Below are 22,989 nucleotides of genomic sequence, written 5' to 3' on the forward strand. Positions count from 1 at the left end.
TGTATTTATATGGCAGATCCACTTCAGATTTTTCTAAAGTGCTAACCCCCAGGATGTTGATAATGGAGCATTCAGTAATTATAATGCTACTGAATGTCAAGGGGCATTGGTTAGATTTTCTCTTATTGGAGATGGTCATTGCCTAGCACTTGTGTGTTGTGTATGTTACTTGCCAGTTATCAACACAAACCTGAATGTTGTCCAGGTTTTGATGCAGGTGGATGGGCTATTTCAGTATCTGAGGAGTCACAAAAGGTGCTGAACATTTGTGCAATCAGTAAACATCCCCACATCTGACCTTATGATGGAGGGAAGGTCATCGACATAGTATCTGTAGATAGTTGGGCCTAGGACATTACCTGAGGAACTAGAGGGTTTTTGTGACGCATTGGTAGCTTTCATACCTCTGTGCCAGGAGGCCTGGGTTCAAATCTGGGTAATAACATCTCTGAACAGGTTGATTAGAAAATATCTGCCGTCTGGAATTCCTGCAGCTAGGTCCTGAGGCTGGAAGTATTGACATCTAACAAGCAAAACCAACTTCTTTATTCCAGATATGACTCCAACCAATACAGTTTTTTTCTCTGATTCCTTTTGAGTCTTATTTCACTAGGGGTCCTTGATGCCATTTTGGTCACAAGTTTCCTTGATGAGTATCTGTCATCTTACCTCTAAAGTTCAGCTTTTTTTGTTCATGTTTGAACCAAAGCTGTGATGAGGCTGGGAGCTGAATAGTCCTGGTGGAATCCAAACCGGACGTCAGTGAGTGAGTCATTCTTTTTCAGCTGCTGTTTGAAAGCACTTTTGATGACCCCTTCCATCACTTTGATTGGATGCAGACTCATAGAGCACAATTGTGGATTGTATTTGTTCTGCTTTTTGTGCACAGGACATATTTGGGCAGTTCTCCATATTGTCAGGTACATGCCAGTTTTGTAGCTGTACTGGAACAGCTTGGCTAGTGTTGCAGCTAGTTCTGAAACACATATCTTCAGTACTGTTGCAAGACTGTTATAAGGGCCCACGGTCTTTGCCGTATCCAGTGCCTTCAGCCATTTCTTGATATCAGTCAATCAAACATTTCAAAGACTGGCATCAATGATGCTGAGGATCTCCATAGAAGGCTATGATTGATCATCCACTCAGCACATCTGGTGGATGGGATTTGAAAATACTTCAACCTCGTCTTTTGCACTGCGCTGTCTCCCCCATTGTTGAAGACAGCATTATTTGTGAAGTCTCCTCCATCTGTTAATTGTTTATGTGTCTACCTCCATTAAGAAATGGATATTTCAAGTCAAGAGAGTTAAAATCTGTTCTGTTGGTTGTCAGATTGTTTAGCCCCAGTCTATTTTTTGAGGCTTCTGCTATTTGCCTGGCAAGTGTCCTGTGATGTAATCTACCAGATTCACACCTCCTTTTTACACATGCTTGGTACTGGTCCTGGTAACCCCTCCTGCATTTTTCATTCAACCAGGATTAATCCCCTGTCTTGATGGTAATGGTAGAGTGGGGATATGCCAGGCTGTGAAGTTACAGCTAGTGGTTGAATACAATTCTGCTATAGCAGATAGCTTGCAGCATCTCATGGATGCCAATAGATCAGTTTAATGTCTAAAATTGCTGGACTTCAGCAGGTCAGGTCAAGGCCTTGTCATCAGATGGGGTGCTATCACAAACCACTGATTGTCAGCCACTAACAGTCCCCATTAGCAGTTATTCATTCTCCCAGGCTGACTTCTACCCACTCTTTTGTCTGTCTAACCGTTTTTCTCTCTCTCTCTCTCTCTGGGCTCCATTTTCACTGATTGTTTACTCCTCCCCTCTCCCCTACCCGACCTTCAGCAGGTGTACCAACCTTTACCCAGATACCATCAGTTCTGAAGAAGAGTCACTGGACCTGAAACATTAACTCTGCTTTCTCTCCACAGATGCTGCCTGAACTAGAATTTTTCCAAAAATTTATGATTTTGTTTCTAATTTCTAGCATCTACAGCTCCTTGGTATTTTATCAGTTTAAATTCTGTCCAATTTAGAAACATAGAAACATAAAACTAGGAACAGGAGTAATTCATTCGGCCCTTCAAGCCTATTATTCAATATGATTGTGACTGGTCCTCTAAATCAATGCCATATTCCTGTTTTCTCTCCATATTCCTTGGTGCCTTTAATATCTAACACAAAATCGCTTCATTGAATATACTCAGTATGCTGAAATCCACAGTCTTCCATGGTAGTGAATTCCACAGATTCATCTTCCTTTCAGTGAAGAAACATTTCCTCATCTCTGGTTCTAGACTCCCTACCAGGGAAAACATCCTCCCTGCATCTAGTTTGTCTAGCCCTGTTGAAATTTTATAAGTTCTAATCCCCTCTCATTCTTCTGAACTTTATTGAATACAGGCCCAGGCAAAGCAATCATTCCTCATACGACAGTCCTGCCATCTTCAGTATTGAACAGAAGAACATAAGAACTAGGAGCAGGAGTAGGCCATCTGGCCCCTCGAGCCTGCCTCGCCATTTAATAAGATCATGGCTGATCTTTTTGAGACTCGGCTCCACTTACCCGCCTGCTCACCATAACCCTTAATTCCTTTACTGTTCAAAAATTTATCTAGCCTTGCCTTAAAAACATTCAGCGAGGTAGCTTCAACCATTTCACTGGGCAGGGAATTCCACAGATTCACAACCCTTTGGGTGAAGAAGTTCCTCCTGACCTCAGTCCTATATCTGCTTCCCTTTATTTTGAGGCGATGCCCTCTAGTCCTAGTTTCACCTGCTGGCGGAAACAACCTCCCTGCCTCCACCTTATCTATTCCCTTCATAATCTTCCATGTTTCTATAAGATCTCCCCTCCACTATTGGCCTAGTGAACCTTCACTGAACTCCCTGTATGGCATTTTATCCTTTCTTAGGTAGGGTAATTGCTCACAATACCCCAGGTGCAATCTTACCAAGGCCCTGGATAACTGCAGTATGACATCCATACTTCTGAATTCAAATCCTCTTGCAAAGAAAGCCAATATACCATTTGTATTCCTAATTGCTGTACTTGCCTGTTTACATTCATTGGCTGGTGTACCAGAATACTCCAATCCCTATGTATATCCACATTTCCCAATATAATCACATTTAAATAATATTCTGTCTTTCTGTTTTTCACACTTAAGTATATAAACTTGCATTTAGTCACTTAATTTCACATTTGCCATATGTTTGCCCACTCAGTCAACTGGATCACCCTGAAGCCTCCATGCCTCCTCCTCACAACTCAAAATCCCATCCAGTTTTGTGTTGTCAGCAAACTTGGAAATATTGCATTTGGTTCCTTTATCCAGGTCATTTATGTACATCATGTATAGCCTCAGCACTGATCTCTGCAGCATACCACTAATCATCGCCATTTATTCCCCACTTTCTGTTTCCAGTCTGTCAACTAATTCTTAATTCATGCTTGTATATTACCCCAATCCTGTGTGTATTAATTTTGCCCACTAACCTCTCAAACTGGGCCTTATTAAAAGCCTTCTTGAAATCCAAATACACCACATCCACTGGTTCTCCCATATCTATTACACTAGGTAGATTATCAAAAACACTCCAGCAGTTTAGTTAAACAAGACTTCCCATTTATAAAGCCATGCTGATTTTGTCTAATCCCATTAATGCTTTCCAAGTGTTCCGTTATCACATTTTATATGGTAGACTATCATTATCCCCATGATTAATGTTAGATTAATTAGTTTGTCGTTCTCTGTTTCTTGCTCTTCTTCCTTGTTTAAAGTGTGGTTACATTTGCCATTCTCCAATCTGTAGGAACTGCTCTCCAGAATCTACAGAATTTTAGAAGATGAGCATCAATGCATTTAGGCCCATCTTTGTACTCCGGGATGCAGACTCTCAGGCCCTGTGATTTGTTAGCCTTCAACACCATTAATTTTTCATTTCAGATTATAGGGACTTTACAATTCTAATTTTTCTAACAGTTTTTTTTTTACTAACGTTCATTTTCATGGAAAAGTACTGATTCATCAGCTAAAGGGTTGGGTGATGATGGGTGGAAATCAGCAGGTGTTTTTGATCAAGATTGACTGATGCTATTAGCCTTCTTGTATCCAAAGGCAATTTTGAGAACAGCTAGTGAAATTCCTTTCCAGCAGTTTATTCTACAGTGTATATCTTCCCTTTCAACTCCAGTTTGATTCAGCCGTCTCCCTGCCTCTCCCTTCCCTTTAACGGTCTGCATTGCACTTAACAGGCTTTGCATGTAAATAAATCAATCAAAAAACATGGGTGATTGGTGGTGGTTAATAAATGAAAAAATACCACAGGTGATGTGGTGAGGGGAGGACAAAACTGTTCAGTTGTGTGTAGAAGCACTTCTGGATATAAAAAAAAGACAAAGAATGCATCAGAGTGTAACTGCACCTGGAGGTAAGTGATCAACTTCCAACCTGTGGTTTCCTCATTTTACAATCTGCTATCCTTCACTCTGCTCTCCCACTATGTCTCCCATAATCCCTATCTTTTCCTACTCTCTCTCCCCCTTCCTTTCTGCTCAGTCTTTTTCAAACACCTCCTTTCCTTCTCTGTCCATTGATCTCCCTCTGTCCCATAATATCATTCTGCCTCACTGTCCCGTTTTTCTGTTTCTCCCACATTCCTTACATCCCTCTCCCCATTCCCTTTCTTTCTCACCACTCCCCCCACCTCTATACTCCTAGCCCCTCTCACTTATCCTTTCCACTGTCTGCTTTACTGTCCCACCTTTAACTTAAAAAAAATCCATGATGTTTTGCACTCCATATATTTCCAGCACCCCATTACCCCACCAGCAAGTATTTTGCATTGAAATAAAAAGGACTCAACTGTCTTTTCTCGGAGAGACCTAAACACAATTTGATAAAAGGCAAATTTTCTGAAGAAGGGTCTAGACCCGAAACGTCAGCTTTCCTGCTCCTCTGATGCTGCTTGGCCTGCTGTGTTCACCAGCTCTACACCTTGTTATCTCAGATTCTCCAGCACCTACAGTTCCTACTATCCCTTGGTAAAAGACAATACTTTTTTTCAAATCTCTGAGCAAGAATTGCCATTCTCCCTGTGCAAGGTTCTAAATGAGCTCACCCCAGGACCTCCAGTTGGCCAGTTGGCGTGTCTTGACTGAATAGCCAAAGGATGGTGCTGTAAGGCTGACCAATCAGGATTGTGAAACAATCAACCTCAAAAGTTTTTGGAGAGCCCCAGCAACTTGACTCATATTGTGCTACTTGATACACCTTGCACAGTACAATCTGCCTGTACAGCACGCAAAATAACACTTTTCACTGTATCTCGTACATGTGACAACAAAACAGCTCAAGCCAAGCTGGGGAAGATGGTGGTGTAGTGGTAATGTTACTGGGTTTGTTAGCATGGGGGTCATGGGTGTGAATCCCACTGTGGCAGCTGGTGAAATTTGAATTCAATATGGGGAGGGGAGGGTCTTCCTGAAAGCTTTCTATTTCCAGACTCTGCCGTAGACTTACTGTGCGCCCTGCGGGCTCTAGGTTGGACACCCCTAGATTAAAACTACCACAGCCACCCCCAATTCTGCTTTCTATTTCAGAGTTTTAATGCTCCTGTGCACATCGCCCCTTACACTGAGCAGTCCCTTAGTGCATCCAAATTAACAAAACTGGCAACTTTCTATCTACATTTAATCCACGTGCCTAGCAACGTGCAAGGCAAACGACAGAAACAGCACTTCACCCGGATTATTTAAATTTATTCGGTTAAAATAAAATTGAATTCTCGAGTCCCCCTCCCATGTGCAAAACAAATGTAAAAGGTGAAGAATTAAAAATAGTCGCGAATACGAATCACTGCTTCGACATGTCACCATTACAAATGGGTAATTTTGCTTCTTTAGCAGATATCCGAACCTTCCTTTAGACTGTGCAAACGGCAGTCAAATTCGCATCAGATTTCTGAGAGAAGTGTTCAGCGGGTGTTCATTCTGAAAGGGTTAACTCTGACTGCTTATCGGTTACGACGCTGTGCCCAAAGGAGATGTGTAATCAACTTTAGTGGATAGCAGACCACTAACTGAACAATTAAAATTATTAACGAAAAAAATCAAAATTACTAATTTATGACGTTGAATCATAATTCAAAATACGGCATGGATATTTGCAAAATGCGATAGTATATCGCGCTCGCCTATGACAAAAAACTGATCTGTTTAAATAATTTTGGGAATGTATTAATAGAGGGTTTTGTTTATTCTTCCAACTATTAAATCTTCACTTCATATCTTTGACCAAAACAAATCAATAAAAAAACTCTTCGTTTTCTGATGCATCTACATTCAGAAACCAGGTAAGTGAAAACTCTTTAAGTCCAGATCCTACCTCTGGCGTCTTACAACAGACGCTTTGTATAGCGAGAGTCCACCATTGCCCAAAAGGTGATCAAGGCTTCATCACAATCGTTCAGTCTGCCGACCTCCCCCTAGTGTGCAGCTGGCAGCCTGCAGCCTGGGGATGTTGTATTGCTGGACGGAAAGGCTTTTGTGAAGGTATTGGGACTTGCATTTTTACAGATGGCAAGGGGCTGCACAGCAAAACTAGCTAGCTGCTTGCTGGAGAGGTGGAACAGTCTGCAAGGGGCGTCAGCAGCTTGGAATAAAGAAGTTCAGGGGATCAGACAGCCTCCTGCTCGATAATTGCCCGGGAGGAATATTTGCAAGCATTACAGATGTAAAATTTCAAACGTTCGGCGGTGCTGAAACGGTGATCGTCTCCCTAGCCCCACCCGGAAAGGGGGAAGAAAAAGACGTGCCTTCGGCTTTCAATTTATATAACTTGCAGAAAATTTCAGCTTCTTCATTCTGTTAGAGGCAGAACATTGAATAGTGCCAGCCATCAAGCTCTACTTTGAAACAGACTACTGTGGTGCAATTGCTGACCCAGTATTTAAGGATTTAAGATGTAACTGTAATCATTTGTAATGTGTTAATTTACAAGTTTACGTATCAATATGTATTGCCATTCGAAAGCCACATTGTGATTATATCTTAATATTGTTTTCCCCTAGGTCTGGCTGTAGCATGGATACTGACACAGCCTGCGGCTTCGGCAGCTTTAAACAGTACAAATATTTTAATGACTCCGTTGATGAAAATTATACGATTCTACTTGATCGCTGGTCCGAAAATGTTACCGACTTCCTTATGGAACGGTCAAACACGTTCAGAATTACCATCATCGTTGTATATCTGTTTGTTTGTATAGTGGGACTAGTGGGCAACTGTCTGGTAATGTACGTTATCGTCAGGTAAGGTTTAGCATTTTCGTGTTAATATTGTTTCATGTGTATTTTATTTAAGGAAAAGAAAAGTTTATAAAGCTAAAAGGCAACTTAATGTTGTGGTTACTGCCTTAGAGCGCCCTCCCGAGGGAACAGGGCGCACTAAATTTAAATGATTATAAATCCATAACTCCTTAATGTCTTATTATTAAGTATCGTGCGATACAGAATATAAACAGTTTACAGATACCGAATATACTACTGAACTTGCGATCAGATCTACAAGTTGATAACGCCTTGTAAAGTATAAGCGTTTTGATTTATTGGGACTCGAATTGACATTAAAAATAAATTTTATCAATATATGCATTTTTCGAATGTAAGATTTTTCAATGAATCCATTGTAGTAGTGGCCGTTTCTTCAAAGATTTTTAAGCTAGTCACTGAGCCTAGAGTCTTTCGATAATGATAGGGGAAATATGCAATTTCTGTAAGCTAAGCAATTTAGCTTTTTTTCTAGAATGAGCTTGTTAATCACTTTAATTGGGGCTTTGAGTAGTACCGCAAAGATCTGAAACCTTTAGACTAAGGAAGCAATCCACTACATTTATTTTCCAAAATAAAACAGGCCTTTACTGCGTTTGGCCAGTCAGTAGTAATGGAGTAAATCATAATTGAAGTGGAATATCACTTCACTTATGTCACTTATGTAGGGAAGGGGACAAATAAAAGCATTTCACATTTTATTAGTCTGATTATAAACTTTTAAGCTATTTATACATCAAATATAATGATACTCTGAACACGTTTGTTGTTATTTTTAAGGTTGCACGTGTGTTGCAAGCAATGGACTGTCAACATTTACTGAGCATTGGATAAACGTTACTAAATTGTATTTTACACTGGTTTCTTTTTCTCACATCCCACACACAACAATCTGCCTGACTGTGATTTTTCTTCATTTTGTTTGGTGTGGAGATTAGAATCCAATAACATACCCCACATGCTACAGACACTTTCTCTTGGACAATTCCTCACCCGACAAAGAGCCGATTACATCTGTCTCTGGTCAGTGGTGTATCTACCCTAAAGTTATTTTGAAATTTAGTTATGATAATACCATGTGTTGCCGTGCAATTTTTATTCTTTTTCCATTATAAAACTGGCATTTTCTCCTCCTCCGTTGTGAGGGATGAGTCCATTATTTTTATATTCACTTAAATGTAAACTATCATGGGAAGTAATCGAAGGGCAGCGAGGCCAAGTCATCTTGTTGCTCAATGCTAACAGCTAAGCATGCTCCTAAAAGGAACTGCTGTTTTTTACTGGCTGTTCATTTGTCCTTCTTGTCTTCACCTCCCCACTCGCCTTTTGTAAATTTCTTGGGAAGGACTAAATGTTACTAGGTTATTGAAACCAGGTGAAGTTTTAAATAGGACGCAAAATGACTGAGATGAGGATAATTTCTTTCCTCCCCCATACCTAGATTTTGTAACCCATTCTCAGCAGCATTTTAATTTGTGCAGGTTATCTGTGAAAATTTAGATTTGCTGGAGCCAAGGGCGTAGGTAGCACATTTACAGTAGTACACAGCCCTTCCATCTGTTCCTTACACTTCCAGCTCACTGATGTGCATTTCTGGCATGTTGGGAAGGGAAATGCCTCTCTGGATTGTTCGTACTTAATTGGAAACACATTTCAAGCGTGTCTTTCTTTCTCAGATGATTTTAAATGTGAAGACACATTAAACATTATATTTGGATTTAATCTACATTCAGCAGGTATCACTGTCCTGAAAATATTCTTCAATTGTAACTTTTCACTGTTTGCATAGCGACTGCTTTCCTGTCTTCTCTTCATCATCTGGAAGTATGACAATCATTGCCACTGTCCCTGAAATGGATACATTTCTGTCAGTCCTTCATGGATATGCTCTATCCCTTAATTTCACTGAAACATTTTTTTTCTCCTTTCAAGCAGGAACTGTCATCTTCCTTCATTAAACCATTTTCTTTGCCCTCCCCCTTTCATACGCACTTTCTTCTCTTTTCAAAGACACACTCATATAACTTCACAATGATCCATCCTCTCCTTTCACAGAGGTACAGCCTACAGTCTACACAGAGACAATTTTCCCTATCACTAAGATACTTCCTTCTTCCAGGTGCAATCTTCCTTCTTCATAAATGTACTTTGGTCACTTTATTTATACATCCATTCCTCTTCAAGTGGATGTCTCCCATTTGGGTATTCGTAGCAATGTTTTCCTTGTACTCTGTCACAGAGACAGTGTCTGACCTATTATAGAGATACACTCGCTGTATTTTCTTCACAAGCTTGTCCTACAACTGGGCTTTGTGAAAATGGTACACATTTGCTTGCTGTGCCTAAACTGCGCTGACACAAGTGGCCCTTGTCCCAAAACAATTGATAAGGCAGTCAGATCATACTTCGTAAAATGTTCTTTAACTGCTGCTTAAGTGATAGAAGAAGCCTTACTTGAGCAGCAACCTGCAAATCTTTGGTACTGTTGTTGAGTAGCACCAAATTGAAAATGTGGAACGTATGAAGTGAAGAGGTTTGCCTTTGTAATGGCACTTTGGATTTAGTTTTTAGCAGATTCCAAAGTGCTTTTGAAAGTGTGATTTCTGTAATGTAGTCAAATATAACATTCATTTGTCCTCTCCAAAGATTCTCACAGAGTTAATGAGACATGTCACTTGCTAATCTACTTTTAGAAGTGTATGGGTTGGGGAAGAGTATGCTGCAGGACATCCTATTCCTTGAGTAGTACGATGACATTTTTTACATCCAGCCGAACAGGCAGATGGAGATCTTTCAGATGATGGCCCTGTTGTTGCATAAACCCTTTAGAGTTATAGAGTCATGGAGTAATGCAGCATGGAAACAAGCCCTTTGGCCCAAACTGGTCCGTGCTGACCATGGTGCCACTCAGCTAGTTCCAATAGCCTGCATTTGGTCCATATCCCTCTAAACCCTTCCTGTCCATGTACCTATCCAAATGTTTTTTAAATGTTGCTATTGTACCTGCCTCAACCACTTTCTCTGGCAGCCTATTCCATATATGCATGAAGTTGCTGCCCCTTAGATCCTTCTTATATCTTTTCCCTCTGACCTTAACCCTTTGCCCGCTAATTTTCAATTCGTCATCCCTGGGAAAAAGACTACATGCATTCATCCTATCTATGCCCCTCATGATTTTATACACCTCAATAAGGTCACCCCTCAATCTCCTACGTTCCAAGGAATAAGGACGTATCCTGGCCAACCCCTCCCTATAACTCAGGCCTACTAGTCCTGGTAACATCCTCATAAATCCTCTTTGCACACTTTCCAGTTTAATTATTTCTTTCCTATAACAGGGTGACCAAAACTGTACTCAATACTCTAAGTGTGGCCTCACTAATGACTTATGCAATTGTAACATAACGTCCCAACTCGTACACTCAATGCCTCGACCAATAAAGGCCAGCATGCTAAATGCCTTCTTCACTACCCTGTCTACTTGTGATGCCGCTTTCACTGAACTATATTAAATCCTATCTTAGTTTGATATTCTAAAGTGCAACACTTCACACACTTATCTGTATTGAATTGCATTTGCCAATCTTAAGCCCACTTCCCCGTCTGATCAAGATCCTGCTGCAATTTTTGATAAGTTCCTTGCTATCAACTATGCCTCCTAAGTTTGTATCATCTGCAAACTTACTATTCATGCCTTGTACATTCACATCCAGATCATTTATGTAAATAACAAGTAACAGAAGTTCCAGCACCAACCCCTGTGGCACACCAGTAGTCACAAGCCTCCAGTCCAAGAAACAACCTTCGTCTATCACCCTTGGCTTCCTTCCATTGAGCCAGTTTTGAATCTAGTTAGCTAGCTCTCCCTGGATCCCATGCGATCTAACCTTCCTGACTAGCCTGCTGTTCAGGACCTTGTCAAAGGCCTTACTAAAGTCCATATAAGCAACATCCACTGCCCTACCATCATCTATCCTCATGGTTACCTCTTTGAAAAACTCTAAAAGATTTGTCAGACATGACTTCCCGTGCACAAATCCATAATGACAGGACATCCACTTTGTGTAAATAATAAAAGTTCAACTCAACTGGATGCAGTGTGCTTTCCATTTAGTATGCCTTATCACTTGTTTGAATTTGCCTATCAACAAATGATTGGACCAGATCAGTAATGTTTATATACTATGAGGAATAAACCAGATCAGAATCCTTAATTAGAATGATGATATAGGTATGTTACACTTGACAATGTTAGAGGGAAAATGCATTTCAGTTCATCCTTTGACATCAGGAATGATTAAAAAATGATAAAATGTGTAATTACTATGCTTGACCTTAACCATGAGTACTAAAAAAACTTGCATTTTAGTAATTGCTTCTGAAATCTTGCAAAACAATACACAACATTGTAAGCAAGGAATACACAATTAGGCATGTATTTCTGCATATAGTGTGCCTGTAAACATTTAAAAAATATGCCTTAGTGTCATTGCGTAGATCATACAAGAACTGTACCATCGGGCAATTTTTCTTGTGTACGTTAGGCTCTAAAGAGCCTGCAAGGTAGTTAAAGATGCCTTCAACTGCACCACTGCTTTAACCTATGTTTACTGCAAGACCTCATTATAGTAAACAAGTTGAAATGCTTCCTAGGAATGGTTTCCCAGCAGCTTATTAAGGAATGGATTGAAATTTACGTTGCCCACGAGCATTTGTTAAGGAGGCTGCAAATTATTTTAGTGCATCATGCTTGATTTAGCACTCTTCACTAAGAGCAGCCAGCTAACAGACCATTGTTGAGAATTTTGAGCACTGTATTTAATGGCATGTTCAGCTTTCAATATTTACTTTCTGCTAGAGACTGACTGACTCCACTATGTTTGAAGCAAGTTTTGAGACACCACAGGAATTACCTGGAACACTTTATTAAACCTTCACCAATGGCCTATCAACAGCTTTCCTAGAAATGATCTCTGCACTTAATCTAATAAGATTGAGTCCTCTGCTACCTTACGTAGAAGTCACTAACAAAAAGGGACTGCTTGGCTATGGGGCATTTCCCAGCAAAATTGAAGGTGGTGGTGAGCCAGATAAAGCAGCACCAGATGCAAAGGAAGATGAGTGAAGTCACCTCTGACCTTTGCACAGCCAGAGACCCATGCATAATGTTATGACATTTTTCTCCTAAAGAGGTCAACACAACACCTTATAGAGCATTTAGGATTGCACTGCCTGTGACATTCAACCTCACTGTGGGTTATTGAAACCTTCCAGAGTACCACAGAAAACATCAGTCCCAATATCATCTCTCAATCAGAATTTCAGAATAATCAAAATTACTTTGGTTCCATACACTCTGATGAAAGACTATACATCACACCTGATTGCCAGAGAATCCTCGATTTGATAGGCTCACAAGATTCCCCGTCATTCACTGACACATTGACTACACACACAACTCTGAAGTTTAGAACCTGGAAGGATTTCTGTTCTTCCAACGTGCACCTGTGTGTGTGATTTTGTAGCCGTACATTACACAAGTGAATAATGTCTGCTATCTAGGGAGCTGCCACAATGTATTTGTAATGCACATGTCTTACATTCTAAAGATCTTTGCACTGAGAACAGTCCATACAATGATAGCTACTCAGTCACCTTTAACATCATTGAGCATTCAGGCCTCCAAGCCAATATTTAGTTGTTTTTACAAGTCGGGACAATCTTACAGTCTCAGATAAGAAGGTGTCCAGATTTCTGATGAAATGCTTCTTTACCATCCAGTACATTGTGAGGCAAGGCCTTACCACCAGAAATTGTGCCAGAGAGTCAAACTCAGAAGCAACAACAGGAGGAACGGGACAAACACCAGAGGCTTTCACATAATTGTCCCAATGTCCCAACCTGAAGGCGATACTTGTCACCATCTAATTGAAGAGGATTTTGAAAGATGTGGGGGCTGGAACCACAAGTGATGTTGAATGAAACTTAGGTGTTGTGAGCTGCTATGCTGCAAAGATGGGGTTGGAGTGCTACACAGTTCAGACCTCTCACTGTTAAGCTGCCCTCTGTTGTATTGTCAGTCACCTGACACAGCAAGATTACATGACTTGGGAAATCTGCCTCCTGTCTGAAACTGGTCTTTCATTGAGGCCTTAACTTGATTAAATGTCTGCTCCCCACTATCTTCATCAAAGACTGGCTGCATGCATTGGGGGAATAAACTACTGGTGCATTTCAGTTACCAGTGCATTGCAGATGATATATGTGGCAGTTGGGCCATTAGCTGAGAAAGTGAAATACAGAAAGATCGAGAAGTGAATAGGAGAATGGGCCTCAAGTATGATAAATGTAATTTAACTCATGTTAGGACACATGTTCCTTGGATATTAACAACCCTCTATTAAGAGGGAAACATGGAAAATTATTTTCATGTAACAAGTTGTTAGGATCTGAAATGCACTGCCTCAAGCGGTGACATTTCAAGAAGAAATTAGAAATTTACTTGCGAAGGAAAGCTTTGAAGGGTTATAGGCAAATAGCAGGGAAATGGAACTAATTAGCTTACTCTTCCAAAGAACAATCAAGGACATATTGGGCAGAGTGGCCTGCTTCTGTTCTGGAAGATTCTATTGTATCTTCTCAGGTTACCATTTTTGAACTGTGAGCCATGACTACAGAAGGTCATTTGAAGATTTGCACACACCATCTACTGAAAGCTGCACATAAAGGACATGCCCAGCAACATCCAAACTCGATGTGTCTACTTGCAAAAGGTGTCACATGAGGCAGGAGCCAATATAGGTTGACTATTGTAAACCACAGTTTCAGTGAGACCACCAAATCAGGAACATTGATGCAAATTACAGTGCTTCTCAAATACACGTTGGTATATATCTAATTCGGCATAGACTAATGATCAAACCTGGGATGTTGCTGGTTTGCCTGATGTGATAGTGCAGGACATATGTACCACCAATTCATCACCATTTATCTAGCCTAACCCATATCCTTCACCAGAGTAGATTTTTTCCTGTTAATGTTTAAAGTTTTGAGATATTTCCGTGTGTGTGAACTGTGCTGTAAAAGTGCAAGTTGTTAATTTGATTTTGGAAACTTTGTATCAATCAGGTGTGGCAGTCATTTGCTCATAGGCAATCATAAGTTTCCTAGTCATTTGAACAAGAAAGCTGAATTCGTTGAGGTCTTAACTTGATTAAATGTCTTTGGAAACCACAATCCCCCAGTGAAACCGTGACTTGTAAATTTACCAATTCCTAGCAATTACCAAAACCATTTAGATTTATGCCTGCCAAAATGTATTTCCTGGAGGTGTATGGATTCTAATGTAAGATTTTCATCATAGGTGGTTGTTTGATGGGGAGATAAATTGCCTGAATGTTAGTCCCAAATCTTGACTATTCTGCTGCTGATAATGAATGTTGGGGATATGGTGCATTGAGCAACATGAGTGTTTGGTAGTGCAATGTGTAGGACATAGTCTTTGTAGACTCATTCACTGGCCATAACTACCCTTCAGAGATCACTGAATTTCTTCTGGTGCCTCAGCCTATTTCCTCAGATCCAGACTGCAAGAATTAACCTGCCTGGAAAAATGTTCCCTTAGCCTCCATGAACTTTCATTGAGGATCACTATAGAAAGATGACCACTTCCCTCCTGTCAACCTCCTGGACTAGGGCCTGCAGCACCATTTCCAAGAACTGGGAGTCCTCTATCCTGGCTGCCACTCTATTTGATGCTTTTAGCCTGAAGGCAGTTGGACTAAAGGCAGTCAGCACCAACTTCTTTATAATGAGAGCATTGCTCCTTTAAGAAATCAGTGCAGCCTTTCAGAGGCCTAGCTGAAACATGTTCTAGCCGTGCATACTCTTTGGTCCCTACTGAGTCTTTGGTAAGCCAGCAATGTGGGTCATGCTTGGCTGAAAGCAACAATCAATCATTCACCATAAATGAGGAGGCAGCATTAAGTTTGCATGCCAGCAATTGAACAGATACGGGTGTGAGCTCTCATAATCTCTTCAACCACTTTTCTTACCCAAAAGACGTTATGTACCTCTTGATTTCCAGTGTTGTTTTACATATCATAAGTTCAGCTTTCTATCACCAATTCATAGCACAACATGTTGCTATATTTTATATATAGATCGATAGATACACACTATCCAGCCATGGAACAAAGCAACATATTGTGCTATGAATTGGTGATAGAAAGCTGAACTTATGATAAGAAAATTGACAGCTTCACAAACCTATTGTCTCAATAGAAACTGGAATTGATCTATCGTTACAATTCTGCAAGCAGTCCCCATACTTATCATTCTAATTTTAATCCTTATGAGATGACATATTCTAGAAAAATAACTAGACTTGATCTCAAAAGGGATTTCACAAAAGCTTTGAATCTATCAATATAAAAAAGTTATATTGTCCTGAACATCACTTGGTACTATTAACAATGAGTCCACAAGTATGGTAGAAATTTGAGAGAGAATAAGTGGATAATAGTTAATTTTTTATTTGCCAATCATCAACAAGTTGCAATTCTACAGTGCTGCTTTTGTGTTAAAAGATGATTATCTGCTTTTTGAAAAGAAAGAAACAGAAATGTGTTCAGCAGTCAGGAAAAGAGAAAAATGTAGGTGTTAGAGTGGGTGCTGATTAAGAAAAAGAAATGCTTTAAGAAGATCTTTGAAGACAATATTGCATGGCAGTCCAAAGAAGCAAGTTATGAAGATTAAGAGCAAAACAATTAAAAGCATGACTAGAAATGGGGAACAAATGCAAGAAATGAGATGTAGACTGGTGATAGAGGAGCAAAGGTGTGTACGGAAATACGAGATTAGAGATGTTTGCTAAGAGCAGGAAAGTGCAACAACTCTGAAATTTATAGTTGTCTACACCCTATTCTGAATGAAATGCCTTTTACGCAACATGTTATTCTTGTCATTTTGCAGTAATACCAAACTCCCAGCCTTTACCTACCCACTTGAGTTTCTCACCACTGTGCAACTTTTTTTATGCACTGTAACTTTGGTTGGAGCCTCCAACCTTATATTGCAAATTTACTGTTAAATTCACCAGTTTCTCTCTGCTGTATTTGAAATTACTGCTTGAGCCAGCTTGCTTCTTCACTCTATTTCATTATGAGGATGTTTCCAAACATTCCTTTGTCTTCTTGCAACTCTCTGACGTTGAAAATCCTTTTCTTAAGCCACTGTCTCAACAGCTTACGCTTTGTCGCTAACTCTTGACCTCTCTTTTCCTGCTTGCCCCTTAAAATCATAATGTGGAAGTAGGCCATTCTACCCATCAAGTCCACACTGACCCTCCAAAGAGCATCCCACCCAGAAGATGTTAGACTATTAGATAGATAATCTAACTCCTGAGTAACTATTCAGCTGCCCCCATACTTACCTCTCACACCCAACTACACCTTCTCCAGATGTCTCACAGCACCTAAACCCTGACCCTGAACCAATCCACCCTCAATCCTGACTCCTCCCAGCAGATACAACACCACCCCCACCGCCCCCACCACCATCCCTGACACAAATTCTGTCAGACCATCCACCCTGTCATACCCAAAGCACTACCTCACATACTTGGCTTCTTTGCCACTTTGTGCCCTGGAAACATACCCACTTGGCATCCCGCCCCCTTTCCATTTTGGTGTCCTATCAACCTGACACCCTATGTTCTATCCAGCTGGCAGTCTAGTTACTTGGCATCCAAACCACTACTCATCTGGCACCCTATCTACTGGCACTGTACTGCTATCCAGCTGGCATCCTAACTACCTGGCAGCTAGCCCCTTACACATCTGTCACCTTAATGTCCCAGCACCCGAACGTCACACCAGCCCTACGCACTTAGCTTTTGACGGCAGCTGTCAAAGTCAGCGCCTTTAAATTTCAGAATACAGCAGCTGACTGCTGTGAAAAGATGGCATGTTTGTCTTCCCCTGACAATTCTGTGCTATGAAAGAACTGTCAGAATGGAGAATGGCTCTGCATTTCTGAGGGAGCCTAAGCAGGATCTCCTGTCAGAAATGTGGAGCTTTCTTTTTGTTTTGAAGGGAAGGGCTGGAGTGACAACTGTGTGAGAAAGCCACTCCTTGGTAAATGCAGCCCTACACATTGGCTGTGTATCAAATTTGGATATTGTTCCATAAATTTAACTAAAATTAAAGGAAATAAAGCTCAGTTTAGTTAATTGTTTGTGAATTCTAAATCTGCATGAGCAGGCAGGAAATTTGGGCACATACTATCTGAAGTGACATTAAGTGGACAATTAAGAGATAGTTGATTGTATTTTCACACATGAACATGAGAGTGCATTTCTTGTGTCCAGTATTTATTACAAGTTCATTACTTTGCCAAAATTGATTACAGACTAAATGTGGGTCACTTAACCAGTGGATCATTCCTGCAGGAACGTCTTGCTGTCCCTATAAGCCCCCTCTTACTCAACGATTGATCAATCACGTCTCTCCAATATATTGAAATCCTTTGACCCCAGTAAATGAGTGAAAATCCACTGATTTTGTGGTGGAAAGGGAATTGTGAGCTGTATAGTATACGCAAACAATGCTTATAAATGGGTTGTAAGGAAGACACTTATTTAATTATTAACTTTTTAAAAAATGTTCTTAAGTGCTCTTATTATTAATAAGATTTATCAGTTTTCACAATGTGAACACAAATTTTGGGATCACAATATGAGTCTGCAAGTTATTCCTTATATTATAAGGTTTTTTTTAAAAAGCACCCTGGCAGTTTTCCACTGGCCCTAAGTTTGATCTATAATGGAAATTAACAGTGGAATTAATTTTTATTTTCATTCTGTATATAATACATACTTGTTTGTATGATACATCATTTTATGTTATGCAAAGTTTAATTTATTCCATTTCACACAGTTGTTTTAACTTCAGATTAACATTGCCATTATATAACGTAGAATAGAAAAGCAATTATCAGTCACAACAAACAAATTAGTGGGATTCATATTTCCAGTTTTAGCTCAGTATTTAAATAAATTTGCTTTCATCTTTAATAACCTATAGGAGTTAGATAAACCATAACTTGCCTCATTTGTCTTATTTCTCAATATTCATGAATTAATAATGTATTTTCTGCAGCTGTTTGAATTTTAATGGATACCCTCAGTGTCATAGTTAGTTTGCAATTCTATTGCTGTATACTGTTTTTATGGAATAAGAGATTTGAATAGCATGTTATTTTGTATGTTTGAACACAATGCAGAGGATAGCTGTTCAAAGTTTTTTATGCTAAAGCAATCTATTGTTATGGACCAGACCAAACTCCCTCAAAATATATTAAGAAGGGAGCCCAGACCCTAACCTTTTCTTATTTTGCAGGTAATATATTTTACAAGTATAAGGTGTTACGTTCGAGATGCAATTGGTCAAGCTACTCGACTTCATTTTTACACTACAGTTAAAATTCAGCCAAAATAAAAATAAAAGAATTGGATTAACTGTAAATCTATAGATATGCTTAACAAAATAATATATATTAACTAAAACTAATTAACTTCCAATATAGTAACATCCCATAAACACACCCTTGGCAAAGGCAAATCCAGTGAAATAGATTGTTTCACATGGAATTCTAGCAGCGGGAAGAGAATCCCAGCTTTTAGCTGTAACAGAGAGAGGAATAAGAGCTTCCACATCCAGCTTCAAGACCCCAGCAACTGCTGAAAGCTAAAACTGAAAATCCTGGTTCTGTGGGAGCATGTTCCCACCCATTCAGTCTGCTTCTACTGTTCCAACTTTAAAAATAAACCTACGGCCTCACAAACTGTTTACTTTATTGGCTTTGAGCACACCGCTTGACATCTCTATCTCAACCTTCCTTTACAAAAAAAAGGATAAAATACGCCTCTTAAAGCCATAGTATCATCGCACTATTACATATTTATGTAAATTTTGACACTTCCAGTTTGTACAACACTTTATGAAGTCTATCATGCTGTTTTTGGCCTTTCAGTGAAAGCTAGTATTTGATGACTTGCTTGCTGTCAATCCAGGCCAAGCTGAATTTTTAGATATACATAAATGCCAGCTCAGAACCTGTTGGCATGTTAGATTCCGTACTTTTATGTCCCTGTACTACTGTAAACATCTTTGCATAGACTCGAGGTTATCACCAGAAGAAATGTGTAAGTAATTGAAAAAGATGTAATAAGTATATATGACAAAAGACAGGTTCATTTTAGTGTTGGCAGTGACACAGTTGCAATAGGGGGAATAGCCTCCTTTCCCTATTAAACTGTTTTTGAGTTTGAATCCATAATGCTGAAAAGGGTTTTCACTTTAGACAATCAATGGGTTTACAGAAAGATACAATAATTCACATCTGTGCACTGAGATGTTTGACTACTGTTCTGTGTTTCAGTGTCTATATTTCTTTTCTAACTTTGCTTCATTGCGAGGGACTGTGTCTCAATATGCCCCAGTAAAATCAACAAGAAATTATACCAGTGACAAACAGCTCATTATAAGTGAAATACTACTTGGAGGTAATTTTCACAAATACAAGAGAATGAAAATTGGATCAGTTCTGCAAAGGTTTATTAATGTACTCTGTCAGATTAATGATTTATCCCCTGTATATTGTGTGTGTGTATATATATATACACACACAAAAAGTTTCAGCATGATGTATAAATTTGATCTTTTGTTTTTAATTGTGCTGTTTAAATTCCTAAAAACCTCTACTTTCATAATATCCATTTTTTTCAGATACACAAAGATGAAGACAGCGACAAACATCTACATTTTCAATTTAGCACTTGCAGATGCATTAGAATTAATCACACTACCTTTCCAGGCAACTGACACTCTCCTGGGATTCTGGCCTTTTGGAAATATACTGTGTAAAATAGCAATATCAATTGACTATTACAACATGTTCACCAGCATCTTTACACTGACAGTGATGAGTGTTGATCGGTATATAGCCGTCTGCCACCCTGTTAAAGCATTAGATATAAGAACCCCTTTCAATGCAAAGGTTGTTAATGTGTGTATTTGGGGACTCGCTTCCGTGATTGGAATACCAGCAATGATTATGGGATCGGCTGAAACAGAAAACAATGGTAAATCACAGCAAAATATGTATGTCATACTCTTATCAAATCAGTTGTATATGAACTATGTCCCAAATTTGGCTGTCTGAAAACAGAAATTGTCCAAAATTTGATATTTTCCTCTCTGGAAATTGTTCAGCTTTTGCAAAATTTTTTGTCATTTACCTCTCCACTGATCATGTGCATCTCAAGTACCAGCATACAGCAGTTGCCCGTGACCAACTCATTTGTGGCATGGTGGTTTTGATCTTTTACTGAAAACGTATAACGTAAATGCAGAACAGGAATCTATTCCTCAGTGCGATTGAAGTAGGAGAATTGGTTTCTGAAAACTCCAGTAAATATGGCCTCTTGTTAAAGGCCTGACTACCGTTTCTTCTCCTCTTCCTCCACAGTGTTACTTCAGCTCATTCACCCTCTCATGCTGTAGGCCAACTGGGCCTACAATTTGCAGTACCCACAACTGGGGGCAAAAGATATGAACATGACCATTGAAGTCAGAACCAAAGACTTCATAATGTATCATTGCAACTTCCTGTGGATTTAACCAACTTTAAATGACAGTACAAACCTTGAAATACTTTCAACAGCAACAAATAAGAATCAATCAGTAACTAATTTGAGAGTCATTGATAATCCCTTTCAACAGAGCTGGTCGGGGTTGGGAGAGATCCTTTTTGTTGCTGAATGGATGCTGAGCTGTACGAGGTGAAGAGAAGGCATTAATTGCAATGCTGGGCTCTTGTGGTGCGGGGGTGGTGTCCCTACCTCTAAGCCAGGAGGCCCAGGTTCAAGTCTCACCTGTTCTAGAGGTGTATAATAGTATCTCTGAACAGATTGTTTAAAAAATATCTGTCTGCAGTGCTAATGTTAGAAATGACTGCTTAAGTGAAATCAGTTTGACACAAAGATTGACATCACGATCTGCCTACACTGCATCTTTCTGATGTACACTCCTACTGGCTGTGTGACCAATGTACCCAAAATGACACTGGGGGAAGCCGTAGCAGACGTTTGCATGCACGTATAGCATGGGTCCCTTTTCGAATGCCAGACTACATCTTAGTACTAAAACGTCAGATAATGTGAACCAAATTTTTATAACGTACATAGAAATCTGAATTTATTGGGTCCTGTTACATCTTACTGTAATCTGGCCTGGCAAGGAGAGCAATCAACAGTCTAAAATATGCATGAGCACTACAGCAAACCTGATTCATATATCTTAACTTTAACTTTTCTCCCTTGTGTTACAGAAATTGAATGCCTTCTGGTTCATCCACAACCACACAATTATTGGAAGCCGACAATCGAAATAGCTGTTTTCCTTTTCTCCTTTGTTATTCCAGTTGCTATCATAACAGTTTGCTACACATTAATGTTAAGGCGGTTAAGAAGTGTACGTGTACTTTCTGGGTCAAAAGAGAAGGACAGAAACTTGCGTAGAATCACAAGAATGGTCTTAGTGGTTGTGGCAGTCTTCATCATCTGTTGGACCCCAATCCACATTCTAGTGCTAGTACAAGTTGTCTGTAATCATGAAATCATGACTATTATGCCAAGCTGGTATTTTTGTGTTGCTCTTGGATATGCCAACAGCAGCCTGAATCCTGTTCTTTATGCCTTTCTGGATGAAAACTTCAAAAGGTGCTTTAAGGAGTTTTGCTTTCCCTCCACTTTTAAAAAAGAACCTAAGGTATCAAATGGGATGAGAAGTATCACAAAAGGTGTTGCTTACTCATGTAAAAATACAGATGGCACAGAAAATGTTGCATGACTGGAGACAGCAACTCTTTCACTTAACTGGCCACCAAGAGAACAAAATTAACTGAAACATGGAGCTAGCTCAAATTGTGCAGATCTTTAAAAATGTGCACTTTCTGCTGCATTTTTAACTTGAATGAGGGGGTCATATTTCTGGTTTTAATAAATCAAGAGTTTTAAAATGATCAAAACCAATTAATGAGCAATCATCATTGGTGGGTAACGAATTAGAATCTGAAACATAATGTGAATCATTTTAAAAATTAAAATTAACACAAGCAAGTTAAAATAACAGCGGGTTAGTTTTTCAAATGAGATCAGCTTTCCCTTAGAAATTTGTGATGGGTGAAGCAATTCTTCAAGTTACAGTAGTGTTTGTCTACATGAACAGCAGTATTTACTTACGTCAGCTATGTTAATGAACATTGTGATAAAAGTCTTATTGCATGCTAATGAAATATTTACTCCTTTCATCATACAAGTAACTGTGATAGGTTCAGTACAAAATCAATTATAATAATGTCTGTTTTTTGTGACTGAATGCAAAAACCCATTTTGTTACTTTCAGTATTCCAGTTTGCGGCTGTTTGAGTGTAAGCACAGAATAATCTTAAAAACATTAAAGATTTTGTATTTACAGTGTCACGTTTGGGGCTATATAACTGTAAGCACAGAGTAAGCTTAAAAAACTATAGAATTTTGAATGCAAGACAACAAGGTGCAGAGCTGGATGAACACAGCAGGCCAAGCAGCATCAT

General features: G+C 39.4%; 1 protein-coding gene across 1 annotated transcript; it reads left to right on the top strand.

The window, feature by feature from the left end:
• The first annotated feature begins 6,735 nt into the window (after positions 1-6,735).
• On the top strand, positions 6,736-22,368 carry oprl1 (opiate receptor-like 1). Its single transcript, XM_020520740.2, is given in 4 exon segments — positions 6,736-6,770; positions 7,075-7,314; positions 20,121-20,476; positions 21,724-22,368. Coding segments are annotated over 4 exon segments (1,152 nt in total). The 3' UTR covers positions 22,245-22,368.
• Positions 22,369-22,989: the final 621 nt, after the last annotated feature.

Source organism: Rhincodon typus, chromosome 19 (assembly GCF_021869965.1).
Source record: "Rhincodon typus isolate 14 chromosome 19, sRhiTyp1.1, whole genome shotgun sequence".
Lineage (NCBI taxonomy): Eukaryota > Metazoa > Chordata > Chondrichthyes > Orectolobiformes > Rhincodontidae > Rhincodon > Rhincodon typus.